We start from the raw sequence: 24,728 nt of genomic DNA, 5'->3' as shown, positions 1-24,728 counted from the left end.
TAGTAAATAAATGCTTTTCCTCTAGCGCCTTCTTTATCAGAGCACTAAGCATAGTATCTAATACCAAAGGTATTGAATAATATAAGTTCATTTTGCTCCAAGCAGGCCCAAAATGAAAGTATGCAGTCTATCAAGCAAAATGAGCAAAAACTCTTTGTTTCAGAAAAGGATTACCCTGCAGGATCTTGTGAATTAGAAACACACTCCAAATGACAAAAGTGAGATTCACATGCAGCTTTCAGGGAATGGCATAAAGTGAGATCATTTGTAAATCCACTTAGTCACCCTCCTCTACAAAGAAGTTTGTGCAGAATACCCAGAATAATTCCAGGCCTGGTCTCTCTCCCTCCCTCCTCCCCGCACACACCACCTCTTTCGTCGGGCTAATTCCTATGTGTGTCTTCACATCAGAAGAAGCATTAGCTCTTCCGGGAAAACTTACCTCATTCCTTAAACCAGAAAAGCTCCCTGTCTCCATCTGTTGTTAAATTATTCCACTGTCTTAGCGTTATGTATTTACGTGCCTTTCACGTAACTAAAACTCTCCCTTGCCTAGTGAGAAGTAAGTCTTCATCTGCTCAGTTTCTCTACTAAGTGTGGGATATTGTACATTCTCAATAAATATTTCTGGAATGAATGAACATATTACTGATATAAAAACATACAGATCTTAGGGTGTGGCTGGTGACCCCATGGAGATAAATTTAGTCTGGAAGTGGAAATGAAGCTGTAAGTGAGTCCTAAATAGAGTTTGAGAGGCCTGGTGACTTAAATGCAGCCAGGTGGAGGGATCCGTGGAAAATTGCAGGTAAGAGGGAAGGAAGGGATCAAACCTCAGTACTTGCAAAGGAATTGTAAATGATGAGGGACATTTGCCAGGATGTAGTAGAGATGATGAACGTGGGTACACATACAGAGAGACATGAAAATGACTTGGGAGGTTTGGTCCACTTGGGCAGAAGTCTTGTCTCTGATCTAAATCTAGACCACTCCAGCTGCCACTACGCATTACCACCTTGTCACCACCAGTGGCCTGTGTGCACCACCAGCTTGCTGTCTCTCATTCCAACCCTTCAGTGCCACGCAGAAGTCTAAGCGTTGCTTACCCAAAAGCCTGAATACGCTCCTTCAAAAGCAGATAAAGCAGGAGACTCTCCAGGGCAGCCTCTTACCTGCTGGTTCTGATAGGCCGTGACAGTGGTGAACACAGTCTCGGGAAAGTTGAATGTTTTCACTCCATCCCCAACAGGCACAGATTTGGTGGGCGAAAGGTCGCTGCTGAAATCCTTGCGAATCACGTGGACGCGAGGCTGGTATTTGTGCATAGAGTGCAGAATGATCTGAAATGAGAAAGGGAGACGCTGTGCCACGGTTGGTTGGCTCTAAAAGGTCCCTGCCTCTTCTCCAGCTCTCATGCAAATAAGAGTCACAGGCTAGAAGCCTTACGGGGAGAGCGCAGACGGGGCGCGGGGTGTACAGGAAACCAGAGATCAGTGTCCACGGCAGGAAGGACTGAGGGATGGGAGAGCATTGCATGGAACCACATAGCAGAGTATCCTAGCCGTGGGCGGTGGCTGTACTGTTTGCTTTAACGGTGTAAATACTGAACGACTGCTCTATACCAGTGGGCATCACTGCACTAAAAGGTCTTAGAAACTCTGTCTTGTGTCAGTGGTTCCCTCCTGCATCACATGTTCAGCGTGGGCTCATGCCGTCTTTCAATTCTACAAGCTATTATTTGTCCTTTGTTATTGAATTTATGGACATTCCCTTATATCACGTGAGAGTACATCATGTGAGAGTGTGTGTTCTCCCTCAAAAACTTGTCATTTTCTTCAAGCTAGGAGCCATGGTTTTCGCTCCTTCCCATAACATCTTCCCATCGCACCCAGTATGGATGCTGGCATTCAGTGAACATTCAGTGTATGTTTTGCTGCCGAAGACAAATTCATAGCCTCGGGTGCTCTGATTATACTTGGAAAGACTTAGGGCCTCTTCTTCTCTTATAAATTCAAAAATTTCTTGACAAATTCATCAGAACTGTCACCTTAGTTGTTTCCCTGCGTCTGTGGCCCTGTGAGGTATTCTACCGAATGTTGTGATTTCTTCCACCATTTTTTAATTCATCCTGTGTTTCTGTCTCTGAGTTCTCCCCTAACTAGCCTGGGAGTCCCAGAGCATAAGAACTCTGTCTGATACGCACACCCTGACACACAGCAGACATTTGCCAAATGTTAGCTTGGTAATACATGAAATTTCACGAAGAAGAAAAAACAACTTTTACCCTTACTTTCTTAAGATGGCTTAAAGTGGCATGGAGATTCTTATTTTACCTGTCTGGAAAAGCCTAGGGCTAGTCCGCTCTAGAGCAAAGCGGGGAAAAGGGAGGGAGAGGGGGAGGGGGGTCCTTTCCACTCACGTGTCCTTGATCGTCCAGTTCATTGTTAGTCAGCTTGAGTTTGTCGAAACTGACCACCTGTCTCATCCAAGTATCTCCAGAAGCTAGAGAATCGGGGTGTATATATACTCTTGGGGGTACGGGGGAGTCGGCGTTGCCGGCCACCATCCACTTGGAGCTATGATACACGTATCTGAGATAGAGAGGGAGAGAGGAGAATTCAGATACAGAGGCAGAGAGGGAATAGAGACCCAGGAAACAATCAGACACAGGAGAGAGGGGAGACAAAGTGGTGACAAGAATGGAGAAGCAGTAGAGATTCAACAGAGAATACAAAGGATGAAAAGAGAAGGGTATAGATCAGGAGAAATGAGATAGAGATGGAAATGGAGCGAGAGATGGTGGGGGGGAGGGGAGAGCAGAGAAGTGTTGCGCTTAATGATCAAAGCTGCAGCTCTCACAAGGAAAACATTCCCATAGCCCCTTTTCTTCCTCCTCCCTCGCCTTGCCTGCACCCCTGTGCACACACAGGCGTCCTGAACCCACGTGGCTAGCTATGGCAAAGGTATTTTACTGCAACCTTTCACCTTCCAAATGCAAACCATATAATCCGTCGGCCACTTGTTCGGGATTTGGTTCCTTATTGAAAACATCTTCCATATTGTCCTATAAAACACAGCCATGTGCAGAGACCCTCCAAGCCTCTCACCGGTTAACCATTCCCTTGCCAAGCATCTGAATTCTGAGGGATTGCTATGAAAAATGGAGGAGGGCCTTTGCCTTAGTGCAGCCGTGGCCAGAAACACCACCCCGTCTCCCCTGTTAGTGTTGTCATCATCTGCCAATTATTTCCCCACAAAAACCTCTGGCAATGAGATGTTGTCAGTCACAAGGGAGGTCGGTTTTTCAGACTCTGCCCATTGCCCTGTGGTTCTGAAGAGTGTTCCCCATGGACCTGACATTCCCCGCTTCTCAGTTCTAAAGGCCATGTGGGACCTGGACCCTGGCAAACACAGGCACTCACTCCACATCACAACTCCCAAGATCCTCTAACACAGAGCTGAAGTGTCTCCCCTCTGAAGTCCTGCAATCCAGACCACTTCCCTCCTGGCCATCTGCTCACCCATCATGCTAGTCCAACTCCTCCCCATTTATCTCTCGCCTCTGAATTCATGGTTTTGGGGCCAAGTTCTCAGATATTTCAAAATGAGCCATGATTCACTGATTGGATTGAGATCTCCAGAGATCAGTAAAGCCACAACTTGTTTCAGACAAGAACTACATGTAAGCCACCAAGAGACAGAGAGACTGTGTTGGCTTTTCGTGACTTTGAAGGAAAATTAATTTAACAAGTGCACTCACAGCTCATATTAATGACCAGGAATTCTCCCTAACTAGATGTTCTTCTTGAGGTCTCAACCAATTCTCCTGTTCTTCCCCTCCATCACCCACAAGGTAATGCATCAAATCTATGATCGAATGCACGACACCGGTCCATTTCTCCTTCCCCTTTCAGAAATAAATCATCTCAACTCACTTAGTCTTTCAGAAACCAAATCGTTCAATATGTTAATCACTTTCAAGGTTAACTGAATTAACTTTAGACTCAAGCTCCATTTCGTTTTTGCTCCCCTGGCAGACACTATACAGTCCCACTCTCTCCAGAGATACAAGGGAGATTCCAGACCAAACCACGGTTGAGTCCTGATTTTCTACCTCTAGTGACTTCCTCCCACCTGGTACTCTGCCACAGGCCGTTGGCATATCCTCCATCTTTGTTTTCTGTACAGTGCATTATACCGTGCACTGTTAAAGTTCTTCATCTAATGAGTTTAAAGAACAGTTCTGGAATGTGAATGACACCCACACTTCTACATGTCAACATCATTCATTACCTGTATCTTTTATTGTCCACAGGTACAATGTCCATTGCTATGTAGTACTGCTGGTGTGGGTCCAGACCGGTGATTTTCACTCTCATGGCAGGAAACATCCTCCTAGGAAGGGGAATAAAGTAGGAAGCTCAGCAATCAGAGGTGAAGAAGTAAAAGCTCTGATCGTCTCTTCTCATTAGGAACTCGAAGCACACCAAAGCCAGTGTGTTCCAGTTCTCAAAGTTGGCTGATTTGCTTCTCTTTGGAAATTGCCGCTATAAAATATGCTGAGGACTTAATATTGTAGAAATAGCGCCTCTTCTTAAATTGACCTATTTGATGATTTATACACCCAAAGGGCTCATACCATACCCTGCTTTATACTATTAGTTAACTTTTAATGTGATTAGATAGATGGATGGATTATTAATAGATAGACAGATAGATACAGATATGTGTGTGTATCTACACGTTTCCTATTAGACTATAACTTTTTTAATATACACTTGTACTTGTACTTAACATAGTTGATTAATTTATATTCTTATTCCCCCAGTTGATTGTTAATGATTGTAAAATATTTATGATTGATTGAGTCTATTTGAAAATGACCACTCTAAAAAATAATCTTTCAAGAAAAGAAAAAAAAAAGGAAGGTGCTACTAGTTCCCAAACAAAGGGCCACAAATGGTTTGTGTGTTTTTTTTTAATGCATAAAACTGTAGAAAATTTTCTGCAAGTTCTCAGGCTGTCAACATGTGTGTCAGAGGACGGACCCTGTGGAATAGGAGCAAATACCAAATGAATTCTAGTGGCCTCTGGGCAGTACCTTGTTTCTACCACAATGGCTTGTTAAACTTGCCAAAGCAAGCGAGGTCAGGATATGGCACTTTACAACTACTCTCATAATTGAAGAGGGAATAACCCAAAAGCGGTATTGTGTTACAAGGCATCCAGAATAAAACTCACCATTCTCATTTAACCATAAGAAAGAAGAAAAACACCAAGCTCTTTTTGCATGTCCTTCGTTTAGGAGCCAGACATTACAAGTGCTCAGTTCAAACTTTCAGATTACCCTGAACATACTCTAAGGCCCTTGTACCCAAAACGCTACATTCAGCTTCACCATCTGGGGCCATTTAGTGGAGCTGGGCAGAGCACGGCGCTAATGAGGTCAAGGTCACAGGCTGGATCCACACACAGCCTAATTGGCTTTGCTCCATTTCACAGCCACAGACCAGGCCCTGACCCCAGACAGCCATCTTGCAAATGTGCCCTGGTGGTTTGCATGAGGGGCTTTCTGTGCTAGTCACACATTCCACTGCTCACCAGAAGCAACTCAAAAAGCAAATGTCCTCTGGTATTCGGTCAGTGACATCACAATCATAATTGGGATAAAGCACAAGAGGGACTATAGACCTTCTAATAGGCATGATGGCTAATTCTTAAGCATTTGCTCAGAATAATATAGAACTGTTCCTTCTTTCCCAGCTTATAACTTTTCAGCAGCTTTTATTGGCACATCAGGTTAGATTTTATCCCTCCACTCTCCCAAGTTTAATTAGAAAGCCTCGTATTTGAGTCTTATGATGGGCTCATGAAAATCGATGGTGACTAAATCTCACATACGTGATAGGTGAGGCACTTTGATCCACGCTAACGATCTCCAAAAAATTGAGATCCTTGGTCTGTACATTTAAATACAGATCAGTGATTGCCCCTCTTACTAACAATGAGTTATGATTGCCCTGTATATATAATAAATGGTTGGAAAGCATCTTACCAGGAATAGAGAGTCCTCTCACTTGCTATCTGACATAAGAAAATGGGGTTCCTCTCAGACATTTATAGAGGCTGTTTTGCACTGAAAGAGATGAATTTCTTTACTTGATGACTTCAATAAAAGGGGTTAGGTGTTTTAAAATTCAATACCCGTTTTGTCTGGAGTACTTATATGACCTTGAGTGGACATGCTACCTGCCTTTCCCCAATACCCAAGTTCTAAAATGAATGAGCTGTGTGTGCCTTTAGATAAGTCATTTAACCCCTCTTAAACAAAGGAAACAGATTAGATCATCTCTAAGGTGCCCTCTTGCTTTAAAATTCTATGATTTTATTGAAATTCTCTTCTTAAAAACTTACCAAAAGTTTTTAGCACAGAATATCAAGTGAAGTCAGAAGACCCTAGAGAAAAACTAATCTTTCATATTCACAAAATGAGGTGTGTTTGGTTTTAATTTTATAGCTAAATTCAGGCCAATTATTTTGTGTTCCAAACCCATGACTCTACAAGCACCTCTGTCCATGGTGCTGATTATACAGATTATGTCAGGACATTCAGAGATTGAGGGCTCTGTAGACGTCCTGAATGAACAGGACTACAGTTTGGGGAGTGAGAAGTAGTAGATGGTGACTAAGATCTGCTCAGGAAAAAGAACAGTCAGACATAACTAGTGTCACTGAATGCAAGGTTATGACTAAAGAACAAACTGTCTGTGCTGGGGCTATCTGGATATATTCAGTATGAAAGTAAATTTGTGAAGGTAGAGACATAGAAAACACTGAAGAAGAAATCACGAAATGAAGTCACAAGAGAATTGACAGTGAGGTGCTCAGGTGACCCAACTTCACTGAAGGGCAGGAATCAAAGGTGTGATATCAGAAACAAAAATGACTGGACTACACCGACCCAATAGTAGGACGTGAAAACGCGAAATGAAAACTGGAAAATCTTACAGGCAAAAAGAGCAATCTATCCCCTCTCTCCAACCAAGCCCCTTGCCAAAAACTCTATTTCCTTCCACACTGTCGCATCTCAAAATGTAGAACAGGACAAGACTGAAACCCAAGCAACGAAAGGGAGATGGCATGGAAAGTAGTGTTCCTTCACAGTTGCTCTTGCTGCCTTTTAATGGTTTTAGTCATTACTAAAAGAGAGAAAGAAGAGGGTTCTAGAAGAGAAAGAAAAGGTTTCACGTTCATTGTAACCTCATGTTTTTGTGATATCTTATTGTATTGGGAAATTTCTCTACATGCATTCAAGTGAACTGGACCCACGGAAAATATTCTTTTAGTTTAAACGTCCCTGCTCATGAAGACAGCTTATGATCAACGAGGTGGTTCTTTTTCGTCTCCATGACATGAGACTATGTAGCTTGGCTTTGAAAATAGGAAGGCAGTGTAATTGTTTTACTTTCAGTGAACTATCCCTCTGTACTCAAAAATCTTAGCGCCAGTTTATTTGTATTTAAATCATTTTCATTTTTAATCCAAGGTGGCGAAGCTACCACCGTTTCCTAACAGTGCAGAGGTGTACACAGGTGAGACTTTTGTTTTAGAGCCATACAGATCTATGCAGGTTTCTGGGTCTTCCTTTACTGCCTGTGTGGCCTCAGTCAACTTCATTAACCTCTTTTGACCTTTATATCCTTATCCGTATATGGGATTATCATATCCTACTCTCTAGGCTTCCTGTGAAGTTTAAATAATATAGTATCTATGGAGTATCCAGCACAAAACAGGTACCTAACTATGGGAAATTGAAAGGTACCAGTAGAAGAGTAGCTTAATTAAAAGTGTTTATTTCAAGAGAAACTGTGTTTGATCACTTCATCATCTACTTAAATCGTTTTGCACGAGTTTCCACCAGGTGGCCATTTGTGTTTTATAATAATTTCAAGCCTACAATAAAACACAATGGATCAACAAGCCGGGCTCAGGAGATAGGCACCAAACCCAGTTCTTACCAAAAACAAAATTCTTACAAAAACATCTGGCTGTTTCAAGTGCCACAGAAGATGCAAGCTGTTGTTTGGGGGGCAAATGTTTTCTCTTAGAAACATGGAAGGGTGAAGTAACACCTGCTCTGGAAATTAGTTTGGCTGTCATGTACCGTGGGTCTCCAGTATTAACTGAAATACATTTGTAGGTGAAAAATGTTTGCGAGGCCAGAGGTGACGGAGATTTGAGTGACCCTTGGGGGAAAATGGCAAAACCACAGTAAACACGACAAGATCACTTTGCCCAGATGTCCAGATGCAGAAAAGTGAGTGCATGTGGCTTTGACTTCAGCAACGCGGCCGACCACAAGTAAGTGAAAAGAAGAAATGCAATCTCTCCTACTTCGTCGTCCTCCGTTCTTTGAAGTTGGCCATTCAAAGGAACGGGTCCTTACCTGCCCGCCTTGGTGATGATCATTTCAGTTCCAATGTCATGGAACCTCTTCCAGAGGTCGGCACACTGCAGCTCCACCTGAATCTCCTCCATGGAAGACATGGCAGCAGGTACAGGGACTGCGGCACCAGCGCCCAGGTCAGCGTGAGTGTCAAAGGAGCAGGAAGTCCGCTCGGTGAGCACCTCCGAGTCCGAACCGGTGCTCTGCTCGGAATCTGCCAAAGAAACCATCAAGCCTCGGGTGAGAAACTGCTGCGCTCCCCCGCAAGGCTCCTGACCCTACAAGAGGGGAGGCGGGCCGGGGGGCAGGGTGGAGGGGGAGAGAGGTGAACAAAAGGCAACTGAAAGCTGGGAAGCTCCAAAGCACAGCACTCAGGGTATTTTATTATTTTTTTTTATGGTTTGTTTTTGTGATTTACAACCTTCTTTCAGGTTTCGTGTTTCCAACGTGCCATCTGGGGTTTTAGTAAGTTTTAGCAACAACTGAAGAAAATTGGTCCACAGCAGGCGCTATAAAGAGGCCTCATGTCACCATGTTGAAGGGAGTGAAGCCACACGGGGGCCACATTTTAAAAATAATAATAATAATTATTATTATTATTATTATTATTATTATTATTACAGACTCTAGCTCCAAATCTAGATTAGACTGTTACACTTGGAGTGGCGGGCGGGGGAGATTCAGTCCTAACAACATATTCTGGAATTCCTTCCCATTCAGCATCACTGCCCATCAATCATTTTAAACACAGTGGTTTTCCCTCCATGGATATATGCTGGTCATCAAAAGTTAATGAAAATTTGGTGGGGGGGAGGTGGAATCTTTAGAATCACTTTGTCGTATATCTGAGTAAACGGCTTTTCCTAAGAGTTCAATCTGGCCATGGTGGATGAAAAAAAAAAAATCCGTTGTGAGGCAAGGATGTAAGCATATGGAAAAAGTTACCCAAGAAGGCGGTTGAAACAAAGGGAATAAATGAGTTCAGGAGACACCTTGATTGGTTTCTGAAGTATGGGCAGAGGGGAGGGGTGATCCAAACAGGAAGGTAGGATTCGGAGCAACCAAATAAAAAGCTGCCACGCTGGGCCAGATGGTCCTCTCCTCCTGTGCGTTCTGTACTCATGAAGGGGGGTGGGGCACGTAGACTAATGGACAAGGCTGGAGGCAGACCAGAGAATTTTCAGTCATTTTTTTAAATTCCTTACTTTTAGGGGCCTGGTGCCAAGAATTGTATCTCCTAAGATTTCTAAACACTCAGATTAGGTAGGACAGTGTCCTTAGGTCAGGTAATACTGAAAGCCAAGCCTGACCATCTATTTCTCTATTTCAGCCTTAGCGTCTGATTGCTTCCCCTGCAGATAGATACATAAATAAATAAAGGGTGGAAACAGTGACGTCTAATTCTGACACCTGAATTTTCAGTGCTGACAAAGGTCATGGCCTCTTGGGTTTCTGTCTCTGATACTAGGAGGAGGGAAGAAGGATGGGGCAGAACACCACACCATCTTGCTGCCATGCTTATTTACCTGCAGCAGGTTTCTAGGCCTGTGAACAGTCCATCCCATGATACCTTTCATTTTCTTTCCTTCTAGCCCTGATGTGTTCCTCTCTCACACATGTGAAAGCCAGGCAGCATTTCTGGCAAGAATTTCCCAGAGCTCTGCCAAAGCCCACGGGGAACAAAGTGCCATTTCTCTTCATCCTCCCCAATTCCTCACCCTTCACTTCTGAAGACATTCAGGGGACTGCAGAACGGACCAAAGCTCCTAAATAACAGGTAACTCTCTGCCCACGATCTTTATCCACAATCACTAGTCCAGTCACATATTTACCAAACAAACAACAACAAAAAAGTGTTATAACTAGGTTTTACATGTCTAAACATGGAATTTTATACCTTGGGCCAAACGGCTACTAATTTTGGTCTCCTTGAAACACGGGAAAGGGGAGCCAGTTATCTAGGATGAGAGTGGCCATAGAGTGACACAGCTCCTTCCCAGCCTGACTCTATATGCCTTTCAGTAGCAGGGCCATCATGTACTGCGCCAAACACATTAGTTCCCATCCTCGGAGACACGGATTCCCAAGTCCCAGTTTGTTTCTGGGACATGCCAAGAGCTCCTCACTTACCAAGAGTATTGTGAATTTTTCAAAAACTTCTCAGCAAGAGTTCTAGAAAACAGTCTTGTCCTACCTTTGGGAGCAAAGTGTTAGGAAATCTCCCTGCCAAAGAGTGCTGTCATTAGGAAAAAGTTGGAAATAGACATCCTAAGTAAGGCCCCGCAGAAAGTTTGGACATCGGATTTCTCCAATGCATGTTTAGGAAAGCGGAGGGGAGGGAAAGATATGAGTGCACTAAGTGACAAATATTTAATGGTAGCCAAATGGACTGGAACACTATGACTGTGACTCACTTTGTCATCTGGAATAACACGGGCACTCAAAACATAATATTAAATGGATTAATGAATAACCTTCGGCAGCTCACTCAACCACAATGGACCTATTTCCCCATGATGCAATTAAAAGGATTGAATGGAAAACTTTTATGATCTCTTCCACCTCTAATGACTTGAGGAATGTAAGAAGAAGGCAACTTTCAGTGACAACCCAGGCAACCTCAATTAGAAGCATCAAACTTAAAACTGGGCAAGACAAGTTAAATGAGGAAAAAGACCGGGGAACCAAATTCACCTTATTACAGGAGTTAAAGAATGGAACGGGTATTCTGTTCATCGTTTCAATCAAATCAATCAATAAGCACCTATCAGCACGTGGCCTTATATGAGGTACCACATAGATAATTTGAAACAGAATCCCAGACCTTGAGAAGTTTCCCAGTTAGTGTTGATTAATTATGTGTTTACTGAGTGCTTACTATGTGCCCAGTACTGTGCTAGATTCTGGGAAATACCAAGGTACACAATGGAGCTCCTTTTAAAGAAATTTACAGTACAAGTGGAAACTGGCACTTTCACAAGTAATCAGAAACAAAGACGAATACTACCACACAGTTTTCCACACGATTATATATTGTCTTGTATGTCTCATCGGAATCCAGAAAAGAGAGGGACCTAAGAGGGTTAGAACAGACGTGGGGAACCCACGGTTACTAGAAAAGAAATGGACAAGTCTATGGCAGCGTAGATAGTATTTGCTCATGGAGAGGATTTTCAAAAATAGTTATTTGTTTCCCTGGAAATATTCTGTGTTCCTCGATTCTCACTCCCTCCCAAAATAGAGCCCAAGTGACTTTTATATACGGAATGTAGGCATCAGCCCATGTTTACAATAACATGAGTACACCATGTAATTTTCCACTCTCAGTTTCTCAGATGTCACAATTTGTAAATAAAATGAATATCATATTTTATATAGTTTTTTAGAAAAACTCCTAGAGTGCTTAGGAATACCTGTGACATAAGCTACCCTACAATAGCCTTAAAAATAGTAATCTCAGAATCAAGGTCAACAGCCTAGGTAAAAATAAAGTTTAAGCCTTTGTAAAATACATTTCTAAATAATAGTTATATAAAATATTTAGGCTAATCAGATTGATTATTTCAGCTATTAATTAGAATGCATAATCAAGTTATCTAAGTCATAAATGTAAGAAATGCATAGCAGGTTATTTCAATCAAATCAAGTCCTCCATTCTGAAATATAATCAATCCCTTGAAGATCAGAAAAAACCTCTCTGTTTTCAAGTTCTTTTATTCTTGGCAATTTGTGCCTTCCTGCCTTCAAACAATAACTATTAGGAACTCATTTGAATGACCTAGAAAGACTTCTTGGTTATCAGATGCCTCTTGTGAATACTATTTTAACAAGGGAAGTTTCAGTAAATCAGGAACGTAAATGATAACATTACATGTAACTAAGAAAATTAAAGGAGAAAACCTAGGGAACCTGTACTGAGCCAGATCACTGGAGAACATCGTGTGACCCATAGGGTCAAAACAACATATCTATTCCCATCCCAAAAAAGTCCCTAAAAGAGAGATTCTAACCATCAGTTCATAGCACTACTCATTTTCCATCTCTGACCTATCTTGTATTGAGAAAATGGATATTATAACACTACATTCCCACAGAAAATTGAGTTTAGCTTAGAGGGAGTTCAATTCTCAATTCATACAAATAGTAGCATTTTGAAATAGCTTCTTAATTTTTATTTTACACATTACCTAACATATCCTTCCACTTGATGAGGTAGACATGGCATATATTTTTATGGCCATTTTGTGGATGAGAAAATTGAGACTAAGAAAAATTGAAAACAACATGGCTTAGCAGGTAGGTCTTCTGCCTAGAGATCCAATGATCAGGTCTTCCCAAGGTCATATGAGGGTCAACTCTGGCCAAAGCAGCCAGCAGTTCTGTAATACCTCTCAACTATTTTGATCATCCTTTCAACTGAAATGCCTTAACATGTTTGCTCCCACAAGAAGTTGATTTGGTTGACATGAATAGAAAATGCCTGAATTATATGTACTTTGATTTGATATCAAAATTAAACATTATTAAAGCATATTTCACAGTCTGCCAGGTGATTTTCCTCTCCACTTAATTAATAATGTTGAGGAATCTTTCATTACGACAGGGAACAAAGCAGTTACTCCTGGCTCTCTGCTCCTCAGCAGACGTGGGGTCTTGGAAAGCCACTTCATTACCCAGAGCCTCCGTTTCCTTATCTGGACTATTTCCTTATCTTTCCTATTAGGGGCTGGGGCAAGATATCTTCCTGATCAAAATATTATATTTGTATCTTTATGATAAAATGGAATCTAATGATTTCGTTGATTACGACATCAGTGATGTTGGACGGTGAACTCACAAGAGGTACCCCAACCAAAGAGTTAATGGTTCCACACCAACTGAGCACTTACTGTGTGTCTGGCACTCTGCTAAGACGTTTCGTACATAACATCATTTCACAGAACAACCTAAGAGTTGTTATTACCTCCATTTGATATATTATTGACCCCTAAATCCAGATTACGTCAGTTCAACCTCCTAAGCATTGCATGCATATAAGACTATTTGATTCCATTTTTCGTTCACCAAACATTTCTGCCTTGTATAAATCAGGTTATATATCAATTGTCCAAAACAGATGACACAGGTGCTTGCTCTGAAGGAGCTTACAAGCCAGTGGGAAGGACACACAAACCGCAAAGAAAACTGACCGTGATAGGAGCTCCGACAGATAAATGTAGGAGTAAAGTGTGAAGGAGCTTTGAAGGTCAAGCACATCAGTGATGAGAGCACAAGAAGAGTTCACAAAGGGACGTTTGAGAATGGACTTGAATTATAAGTTGCATATGAGCAAGCAAAGAAATTATGAGGACAGAATTGAAGACAGTGGGAACGGCATGAGTAAAGATTTGTCATTTGGGGGGAATTATAAGCACACTGATATGGCCAGAGCTTAAAATACATCAGGGAAGAAGGGAGGTGAGATTAGAGTAAAGGTGGAAAGTCAGGTTCAACCCAACGAAATGACTATTTATTTAGCACTTACTATGTGCCAGTCACTCTTCTAATTCTTGAGACATCATCAGGGAAAAAACAAAAATTCCTGACCACCTGGAGTTTATATTCTAGGAGGAATTTGGGTGTCATAATATGGAGTTTAGACTTTATTTTCTTTATACCAAAGTTTTCTTTTTCAAATAAAGGCAATGATGCTCTTGTCTTCCTTTCCAAGCTTGAATGTTTTGCCACATTTCCCGGATGAATGATGTGCGGTAATAGCCTGGTTTCAGTGTTGAACTTTGGTGGTAGACAATTATTGGAGAGTCATATAAGAAATGTAGAATGATCTGAGATTAGTTGCACAGTGCCACTTCCATAAGACTGGGCCTCATATTTTACCCCAAGGAAGAAAATAGTTTGACACAAGGAGAAAGACCCAACCCAGATGATAATCAAACAATCGTGTGTTTTTTTTTCGTTTGGGTCATTTTATTCTGCCAATAACTGCTGGGACATGACTATACCAAGTGGTACTTTCTATCTGATATCAGTAGGGCAGCCACTCTTCTGTCAACTTTCTAAGTCCCAAAATCTCTAAAACTAACGCTCCCACAGCCAGCCGTCCCAGGTCTCTCCTTCACACCAGGGCAGACATCAGAAGCTAATAGCCCAGGCAGCACTCTGTGTACCAGGCTCAAGTAAATTCCTCTTTACAGATGACCTCTGCAGTGGAAATTGGTTCTGGGATGTCAGATTTTATCAGGTAGCTAAGAGAAATGCAGTGATGAACATTTTTGTAGGGTAATTCTAAACATGGCAGAAGCGAGGCATTTGGCACGGACCTGTGTACGGACTGAGCCCAAATTTGATACCCAGTCCAGACTTTCAAGCGAATGAACTATAACCCAGGTTGGATCAAACTGAAATTATGATGATAGCAAACACTCAAAGGAGCCTGTTAGATGATTAGTAATGGAATGAAGTGGCTGAGCTCTCCATGCCCTCCGAGTTCTATTTGGGAAAAACGGGGAGGTAACCTGAAACCCACATCCCATGCCAATAAGCCAATTAAGAAGAGTAAGAGCACGTATCTCTCCACCTGACAACCACCACCTCTCTCAGTGGTACACAGAACCAGAGGTGAGGACCCAGAGTCATCCCTGAGATCTAAGCCTTTCAAAGAGGCTTTGCAAAGAAGTCATTTTTATATCTATTTCTCGTTGAGCAGACAAAGGCTCCATGTCATCAAAGGTTCAGCCTCTAGTGCTCCACCATGCTTTGAAGGTGAAAGAAAAAAAAAAGGGAAGAGAAGTAACAGTAACACTACACTTGATGGTTTATCTCCGTGACCTCATGCACTTTTCGTAGGAAACCCTGCAAAGAAGGCATCCATGCTGCCATTTTGTAAAGGAGGAAACTGAGGCTCAGCACGAGGAAGAGGCTTTCTCACGTTTTAGAAGCAGGAGATGTCTGAGTAGGGTTTGAGTTGGTCTGGCACTAGAGGAGACGCTCTTGCCTCACTACCCACTGGTGTCCATCCTCTGAACCAGACCTGCAGTGCTGTGTTCTTCCCACTCTGAACCCAGCCATGCGAAACTAGTGTTAAGGCTGCTCATTCGCAAGAGAGCTCTATGGAAACTAAAACTCTATCAGTTCTTTGGGAAGAGGAGAAAATTCAAACCAAGGTCAGATGGGATTGTTTCTTTCTCAGTAGCCGGGCAGTTCTGTTCAGGAATGTTTTAGGTCTCTTCACTGACTTCACATTATTTAATAAGTACATACAAGTGTATAAGGTCCTTTTTTTGTTGTATTTCATTTCCTATCCCCAGTCCCCTCCCTCCCCCGGGGTGAAAACATCCAAATGTGATAGAGCACTGAAGATCACGGTCAATGTCAAATCACTCTTTTGCTTTAGCCTAAACCATAAGCAAAATAAAATTAGAAGGTACTTGGAAGATGTTTGGACTTTCAGAAATGCGTAATGACAGCATTGAAAGACAAGAAAAGGCAGCTGAAGTAGTTCCTACTTGTGCCGAATTTGGTTTATTTAGTTAGGCTTAACTCAGGTCAGAGTTCAGGGCCCAGAAGTTTTTGATCATTTTAAATGGATCTCTATACTTGAGGAAAATTCATCCGATAATAACATATGTGAAAGCACTTTACAAACAGTAAAGTATCAAATTCACATGTCAGGTTATTAGCCAATGATCAAGTCAAACAGAAAGACCAAGAAAAAACAAGGGCACATACAAGTCCTAGATTTTCTAGAATAGTCCTAATTTCAAATATTTTGTTTCATTCTCCCCGTAAAAACATTTTGAGACCAAATTTTGGTTCGGAAAATATTCCTGATGAAAGCACAGAAAATGCATAAATGGAATAGTCAAAATTTGGTCACAAGCCATGTGGTCGTATCCGATCTAAATATCTCTTGCACCAGAAGTCCTCCAAAAGTTTGATCTTAATTGACTGGGTGGTCTTCAAGACAGACCAGTCAAGTTTAGGCCAGCAGCTGTCAACACAGGACCCTCCCAAGGCTCTTGGCATTTCCACTGGGTGAAGGGACACATGAGCTCATCCCCAAGCCAGTGCTTGTTTGTCCTTCACAACTGCAACTACCCCAACCTCCCACCGCCACCACCCCCAGCACCACGGACATCTGCCACAGTGGCCTTTTCATTCCCATGAAGTGAAAAGGAAGCCTTCCCCGCAAGGCCCTAGAACTTGGCCTTGTACCTGGTTAGGATATTTTCACTGAGCACCAGTAAATAAACAAATTCATGCTAATGCCCAAAGGGGAAGAATGAAGCAGCCAGTTACCGAGCAACAAGTGTCATTTAACTATGACTTCTGGAGACAGTGCCCTTGAAGGTGGTAGCTTCAAACATGTAAGTAGGATAGACATTTGAGTACAGGCAGGGATATGCGATGCCCTTCAATTTATACTCGGGAGACCACCAGCTACACTAAGCTTCAAAGCCACCCAACCAATCAAGCCCAACCTGGAGAATCGTTCTGTTTAATGACTGCAAGAGCCCCATGGCTGACAGCTCTGTAACAACTTCTCCGGCAGTCATCTGAATTCGTCCATTCAATCAGTCATTCATTTATTCAGCAAATACTTATCGATTAGCCCAGGCCTGGCAATGCACTAGGTACTGTGAGGAGCAAAAAACTGAATAAGATACGATATGATCTAGGTTCTCAGAAACTTACAAAATCACTTAGGAGACAGGACAGGTCAATAAATACTCCTTTAAAAGAAAAAAAAAAGGAGAGTAGTCAAAATCCAGCATGGCACATGACATGCTGAGGACTGGAATTCAAACCACCAAGTTCTAAAGCTCACCTCTTCTTTTGCCAACGGTCTAATCTTGAACAAGTTACTTAACCTCTTTAAGCCTTAGTTTTATCATCTGTGAAATAAAGAGATTATTAGGACCCACTTTGTGAAATGTTTATGTGTCACTAACAAAGTGTGTGTCTATATTTAAGGAAACACTTTATCCACAGTACAAGAAATGCACGAATGCTTATTTTCATGTATTATTATCTAAGAGGAGCATGGACAAAATGCTATGGGAGTTTGAAAAGCACCTCTTGCAGCACAAAGGTCTTTTCTGGACCTAATGAAGAGATGTCTGCAGGATGAAAAGCAGAGTTGAAGAAAGAAGGAGAAGGAGCTTCCAAGAAAAGGGAATTTTATGGCAGAGGTTAGGCAGTCAAGTCTACCAGACAGGTTTAGAGAACAGCAAGTAATTCAGACCACATCTGTGTTATTCCTCTTGGATCCTCAGCACCTGGGACAGTGTCTGGCACCCATTATGCACTCAAAATGTTTTTTGTGAATGAATGAATGAATGAATGAATGAATGAATGAATGAATGAATGAAATGAGTATTTAACAAAGCAAGAGAAGAGAGATTTGGCCAGTCTGAAGCATTGGGAGGATAGGCTGAAGCCACACAAAGAATCCTGAATGCTGTTTTGATCTTCTTCAGGAGACCAGTATATCCCCAATGATGAGGTATCTGTACTGAACACCGTGTTCCCAGTGAAATCCCAGCAGGATCACCTCCACACATAATCTGAACTATAGGAATCCCATGAGCTCTTCCTTCCACGACTATGAGTTGTGTTAAAACTGATTGGCAAAGCCTGACCTGAAATCTTTCAAGAACAGCAAATAAGTTCAGTGAACTGAGTCACTTCTGTGAGGAGCAGTCACAGTTGGTCATCTAGAAAATTCTCAGCTAGGAACTCTCCTCCACCTGAACCCAAGAAGAGAAGGTACTTGTGGTCCTAAGCAAAAAAATGAGGAAAGTTCTCCTACAAGTTCTGGTGGGGTGACCAGGAGGGCAGCAGAGATGTCCTCTCCTTCAGGAATAGGCTGACGCCTGAACCACCCACACACGGTTAGTGCTGCTGCTTCCTGCGGGAAGTGAGGTTTCCAGAGACCTGCACAGAATCACACAGGCCCAGCTCTGTGACTTCACGTATCTGAGCCAATTTCCTCATCTACAGCAACAGAGATGCTGGTGGCTTTTGGAAAAGCCCCTAGCACACCGTGGGCATACCTTCAATATTAGTTCCTTCCATCATTTGGAAACGGAGGGGACCTCAAGCGTTAGATCTTTTCCCAATCATTTTCCTGTCCACCTCTGAAAGGGAAAAAGAAGGTTTGTGTTCTTCCAAAGGAACAAAAGCAAATCCTAATCAGGACAACTTTTAACGTAGAACAGGAAGAGATCACACGGTGGAGAACATCATTCAGAGCCTGGAGCAACTGCAAGAAAAGCCCAGTTTTGTGTGCGTCTACTTAGGGAATGCTCTCCTGCCCCGTGATGGCTGTCACACTGTTTGCAAAGGAAAATCACTAGAATCTGAAAGAAGAGAGAACAGCGCAGACCACTGGGAGAAAAAAAAAAAAGATGTACGTTGGATCTTCAGTAAGGAAATGGGGCCAGGGAAGCTAACTCTGGCCTTGAGCAGAGCAGCAGAGATGGACGTGGGCAGAAGCCGCCGCCCACGAGCACCTTTCCTGAGCCGTGGGAAAGAGCTGGGAGGCCACAAGGCCCCTGACTCCAAACTGACAGCCTTGCCAAGAGCACTCACTCTCCAGCTCGGGATAAGGACAGTACACAGCAAGGAGGCAGAAAACATCTAGTGCCTGAGTGACCCTTTCTGAAAGCGTGAAGGTGAGGGCTGAGAGTCGGGCATTGTCACCCTATGTGACAAGTGAGACCATTGAGCCTCGGGCACGGTGATGTGCTCAGCACTGCCCAGCCCGCAGCATCAGACAGATGAAGAGAACCTAGGTCTCCCTCCAAAGCTTGAACTCACCCACCATCCCACACCACCTTCAGCAACCCGAAAATCAAATGCTTGGGCCACAGAAAGGAATCCACTTTGCGGGGAACGAGGCAAACACAGAGAGTGAAACAAATACCCTGGATTCATTGTGTTCGTCAGTGTCTATTTGTAACTCACCAGCCCTAGCTTGAGACGCTTATAAAACTTAGAATCCCACCTTCACATCCCAAATCACTAGACCCCTCCAGAAAAAGCTCACCTCTCAAGCCTCTACTGTCTTTTTTTTCCCTCTAAAGCCCTCCCCAGAAGAGAATGAGCTGCCAAAAGAAGCTCACCCCAGGTAGATTTTTGGTGATGGCCAAGAAGAAGAAGGGGGAGTAAGGTAAGGGACTGCATCTTCTGTGTAAAACATGCTCTTTCTGTCTCTATTCCCAACACCTTGAGCCATCTTGACCAGGTCGCTTAATTCCACCCTTTCCCCAGCCGACACCTTGGCTCCAGCAGGCCTGTTTCTCCCCAGGCCTACCTACCTTGAAGGGTCAGAATGACCCTTGAAGAGACAGTGTCCTCCAAGCGTGTCAGCAGTTCAGAACTGACCTCTTCTAAAACAGCTGACGTGTCGCGGGGTGTCTGTTGCCTCCTGAAGGAGCGTAGTGTTGCCGAAGCAGCAGGATTTTCCTTGCCAGAGTTGCTCCTACCCTCCGCCCCATAAGGCGCTGGACTGCCTCTCCCTATCTCAGCCCAGGAAGACTTCGAGCCCAGGGGCCGTGGCATTTAAGCACTGTCAGAGTTCCCACTTCAGTCCCCGTAGTGGTGCCAGTTCAGCATCTGTCATAATGACCCAGCCTGAACTGTATTTAGAAGCTTCGGCCATGGCACCAGGTCCCAGCCCATCTCCGAATGACAGGAGATTTCCTAAGCACCTGGGCTTGGGATTCAAACGCTCCTCGCGGGGAGTGGGGGTCAGGATGACTTGCTCAGTGCTCTGCTTCCTGCTCAGGAAGGTACCTGTCTGTTGAAGGCCCGTCTCAGACAGTCCGTCTCACCAGTGCCATTTGGGGTGCAATTTTTTTGAAATCCGTGCTTTTGATAAAGCTTGCAAGACATGGCAGAGGCAAGACAGAATCATGGGGAAATCGGTCAGAAAATGGGTGTAGTGCTCTGTTTGTGGACTGCTCTTACAAAGATAAATTTCCCTGGGATTACTTCCTCAGAGATCAGAATCTACCAACATTGCCAGCGAAGAGAAGGGCCTGCTTATGACTCTTGGGTTCTGGTGGGACAGTACCTAACCATTCCCTTCATCCTGGCGGCCCTATGCCAGTCTGGAAAATAGCCTGCTGGAGTCCAAAAACAATTAGAAGTGATTCCTGGTTAGCGGTCAAAAAATAAAATCTCACGTATTTACATTTTAATGTCATCTCCACACAGGCAGGCAGACGGATAACTGCATACACACTGATCGCTCGGCTGTAGTTTTGAGGGTCACAGTACACAGAGTGGGTCCAGGTCGTCCACTCTGCTAGACCTCAGGAGAAAGAAGGGCTTTTTCCCAGTTGACCCTCAACTCTCTGCCCCAGTGTTCCCGATCCCATGAAGATACAGTGTCATTTAAAAGGCATCAGTGTTTGGCCTCTCCCCATTTCTGGGCAAGGACCCAATACCCAGAGAATGTGGTTTTAGGATCACAGCATCTAATCCATTCAAAGATTAGTTTCCCCCTCCTGCTCAGATGGGTGTGTTAATCATCACGGCCCTTTGTTCTGTAATAAATTCAGCCCCACTTATGCCAAGCCTCTATGCATCAGTGGAGTTTAAAGATGGCATTTTGACAGGTCGGATATTTAGAATCAATAGACCACCAACCAGTCAAAAATCTTAAGTAGTTTTAAGAACATGTGGAAGTAATTTTTTTCAAGAATTCACAAGTCTGGAGGATGAGATCTTATTGATGGCGTGTGGGCTATTGTATATATTAAAGTATTACTTTATGTACCATATTCTACATAGAATCAAAATTGATTTAACAGTGAAGGCACATTTTCCTTACTATACCAAATATTACATGTGTTATCAGATACAACTTACCATGGAGTATACGTTCTATAGCATCTTTAAAAGAACCAATAAAAGACTAAGATAAAATGATAGATGGCTGTACAATGAATATACATGTAAAATACAAATGTTATAGGCTAGGGAATTTCATAGAAATCAGAATATTTTCTGTGACACGGGCTGTATACCTACATATTAATTACAATCATCTCAATTACATGCAGTGATTCTTTCTGTAAAGGAAGAAATTATTCCATAAAATAGTTCTAATTTTTTAAATGAAGAGGTTATTAACCTAAAGTCAATGGATCGGCTTTGGAAGTTTCTAAGGGACCTCACATTTTAAGTTACATTTGTAAGAGCTTGCATTTTTCTGGGAAGAAGATGTGTGGTATTGAAGGGATTCTCAGAGGAATCTGTGACTTGAAAAGGATGAGGACCACTGGTTTGATAAGTTTTTCTGCAAGTGGGACAAACGTCTCTTCTTCGGCTGTAATGTAAAGAATTTCCCCTTAGCCAGATATTTCCAATGGGAGAAATATTCCAAAGAATCCAACATAGATTATAGTGGTACATCTTAGTAAAAATATCTTTTTAGTCTCCCTAACAATGACCAAAAGGTTGTATTTCTCTGTGAGTGTGAAATGGTCGTGTGGGACCACCCCCGCTTTTTCCATGTGGTTCCTTATTTCCCATTTATCTTTATTTAACCACCTATACATGTATGTATACATGGGTTGGTTGGTTTGTTTACTATAATCCGTATCAGATCATTTGGGCAAGTGGGATGATAAATGATAACGCTTGAAGTCAATGAAAACAAGGCTTTTCCTTTGGCCTTGCTGCTTTCACTCTTCCATACTCTCTTGCCCTCCTTCCGCCGCCTCTCAGAGAAAGCTCAATGGCACAGGAACCCGGGTCTCGCCAGGCTGTGGCTCCTGATCTGTATCAGAGCCACAGCAAGTTTGCTATTGCGGGACACACAGTCTAGTTCCCTCGCTGGGGACGTGCTCTCGGTCCATGGTCCCCAACCCTCAGAAGAAGCCTTCCTCCTGTCCCCCACTCTCTACTCTTGCCCCATGGCCTCTCGGGCAGTGCCTGCACCTGGTGCTGGAGCCCAGAGGCAGCTCCTCAGGGAAAGCTGGGCACAGTAAGGTGACGCTGTCTGCTGCAAAGCTTCCAAGGCTTTCCTAAAGGCCACAGCAACTGAGCCTGCCCCCGAGAACACTCTGGAGGACTGTTTGTTTGCTACCGAGAACCTCCCTGCCCTCACAATCTATTTTTACCACCCTGTGACGCCAGAGATTCTACTGTCCTTAAAGTCAATAATAAATACAGTACACTCTCCAGTATCTACCGTTCTGTGGTGAAAGGAGCCCTGGATTCAGAACCAGAAGGCAGGAATTTGAGCCCTGGTGCTGACCTTGATCTGACCTTGAGGAAGCCATGTAACCCAGCCAAGTCTCCATTGACGCATCTTTGGAAAGTGGGTAAGGAATCCTACTGCTTACCCAACTCAGTGAGTCCTCAGCGGGGTGAAATAACGCAGATGAAAGCACTTTGAGCACTAGAAGTGCCTTAGAAATGTAAGTTATCAGCACTGCATTTAATCATTTAACCCGCAGAGATTTCTCCCCGTGCTGTAAACATCGTGCTAAAGCCACACTTACTTTACAGCGCCCATTAAAGACAGGAAACTGAGACTCAGCAGCAAAGTGGTGACGTGAGAAGACCTGCTTGCTGGGAGCCTGGCTTCTCTCCCCTGACCCATCCACGCGTCCCCTGTGCTGCACACTTAATCTTCTCTCGCTAAGCTACTTGCTACTGCCTCGTCTTTAAAGTGGAGATGATAATCCCTAGCTCCTGTGAGGCAAAGATCTAGACAGAATGATCTCTTCTGCGTCTCGTACCACGACAGGGGACCTAGAGGTAGAGTGGGGACTGGCACTCAGCTCTACTGACCGATGGGCCCCATCATATCATTGCTGCTATGGCCTCTGAACCACAGCGCCTGCCCAGCCCCCCAGGGACAACCCTGTGGACAACTTTGTGGTATGACAAGATCCTGAATTATCGATGAAAAGGCACAGTACAGTTAGGTTCTCTCCCATGCTAAGTGCATTTTTCTGTATTCTGATTCTCTGTTAATCAAATTATTTAGCGTCTTTTCACCGGTCAAGCAAAATAGCCCATCCCCTCCTGGGGCAGGCAGACTCCTTGAAATGATCAGATTACAGTCCACTCCATATCACACACCCCGTGTCATGGAGGTCACCAGGCTGTAGGATAGCTATTATGGCCAGATCGCTTTAATCACTACTAGTGACAGGAGGCTCTGTTCAGTCCCACGGCACGATGTTTTGTGCAGAGCCCCATGGGCTTTCCAGACCTGCAGCCCAGGTGGCCTTATGATCCCCGCGTGTGAGACGAAGGCCAGTCCCCATGAAACCTCTGCTTTGCCATAAAGTTACTGAGCTGCTCTGGGGTCTGACCCTCCTGTCTCTTTTCTTTCTGGGCCTCAGTGGAGCTCTTCCCTCAGGGCCTCCCTCACTTCTTTGCTCCATGGAGTCCCTGTCGTGATAGGACTCCACCGACCAACTGACCGTGTTTACACATTTCTTTAAACCTGCAAGGAAATGCCTAATGAAGGAAGCTGCCATTGCTCCTCCGTTCTTCTGAAGCATGCTGTTTGTGGGCCCAGAGGAAGCGACTTCCCTTCCTTTCACAAAGACCCTCCCATGGCTTAGGCGGGGAGTACACATCTGGAGTCTGTTCTCACAAAACTGCTTATCCCTAGAGACAGACGTTCTGCTAACTCAGTCTTTAGAAGAAAGAATGCGACGTGTTTCTTGTCATGCTTCTAAACCAAACTACCTGCGAAAGACTTCTGTGTTGTCATTGTTTATCATTTAATTATGAGCCAACATGGTCCTTGATAAAATACATCCTCTTAGGCAAAGCAGGCAAATGAAGTTTAATGTATACGTCAATTCCGGTCATTTAATGATGGCAGATATGAGGCCCAGTCTAAGCTCAGAGAGAAGAGTACCAGATCGATTAGTGATGTCTGCCGTGGGCACAGGAGGAGGAATAGCACCCTACATTGTTACAGGTTTGCTATCTTACTCTTTCCAAGGTTTCTATTGAAATGAAGCCATGCACAAGTCACCATGCTGTCCCTCTTGCCTGTTTTAAGGGAATAAAGACTATTGTGTCATTGTTCATATTTCGTGTCTTTCTTTCCAAGTGGGCCAGGTTTTCCAGAGGCAGCAGATAGGCCTCTCGTCTCTCTTGTCTAGCAATAAGGTCATCATGTTAGCAGACTTCCTGTGCTCTGACACAGTTGTGGTTTTAATGGAGAACTAATGTCTTCATCAGTATCTGTGCTATTTCACACTTCATTTCCTTCCCCAACTCTTGGATGAAAACCATC

General features: G+C 43.5%; 1 protein-coding gene across 3 annotated transcripts in view; it reads right to left on the bottom strand.

Annotated features, from left to right (window-relative positions):
* The window catches only part of TBX15 (T-box transcription factor 15), a 99,360-nt gene that overhangs the window by 37,669 nt on the left and 36,963 nt on the right, over positions 1-24,728 (bottom strand). For 2 of the 3 annotated variants that reach the window (XR_013991680.1, XM_081025148.1), the window contains exons 2-5: positions 8,447-8,660; positions 4,294-4,395; positions 2,420-2,591; positions 1,173-1,340 (exon numbers count right to left, since the gene is read on the bottom strand). Coding sequence is in view for 2 of the 3 variants with exons in the window: in XM_081025148.1 (XP_080881274.1) it covers positions 1,173-1,340; positions 2,420-2,591; positions 4,294-4,395; positions 8,447-8,660 (656 nt within the window). In the remaining variant the exon portion in view is untranslated. Of the gene's footprint in view, positions 1-1,172; positions 1,341-2,419; positions 2,592-4,293; positions 4,396-8,446; positions 8,661-19,767; positions 20,045-24,728 lie in introns of those variants that run through there. The other variant, XM_081025147.1, reaches the window with a different exon arrangement.

Source organism: Rhinolophus hipposideros, assembly GCF_964194185.1.
Source record: "Rhinolophus hipposideros genome assembly, chromosome: 19".
NCBI classification, from domain to species: Eukaryota; Metazoa; Chordata; class Mammalia; order Chiroptera; family Rhinolophidae; genus Rhinolophus; species Rhinolophus hipposideros.
The sequence above is the reverse complement of the archived record's forward strand: the minus strand, read 5'-3'. Positions and strand labels throughout refer to the sequence as shown.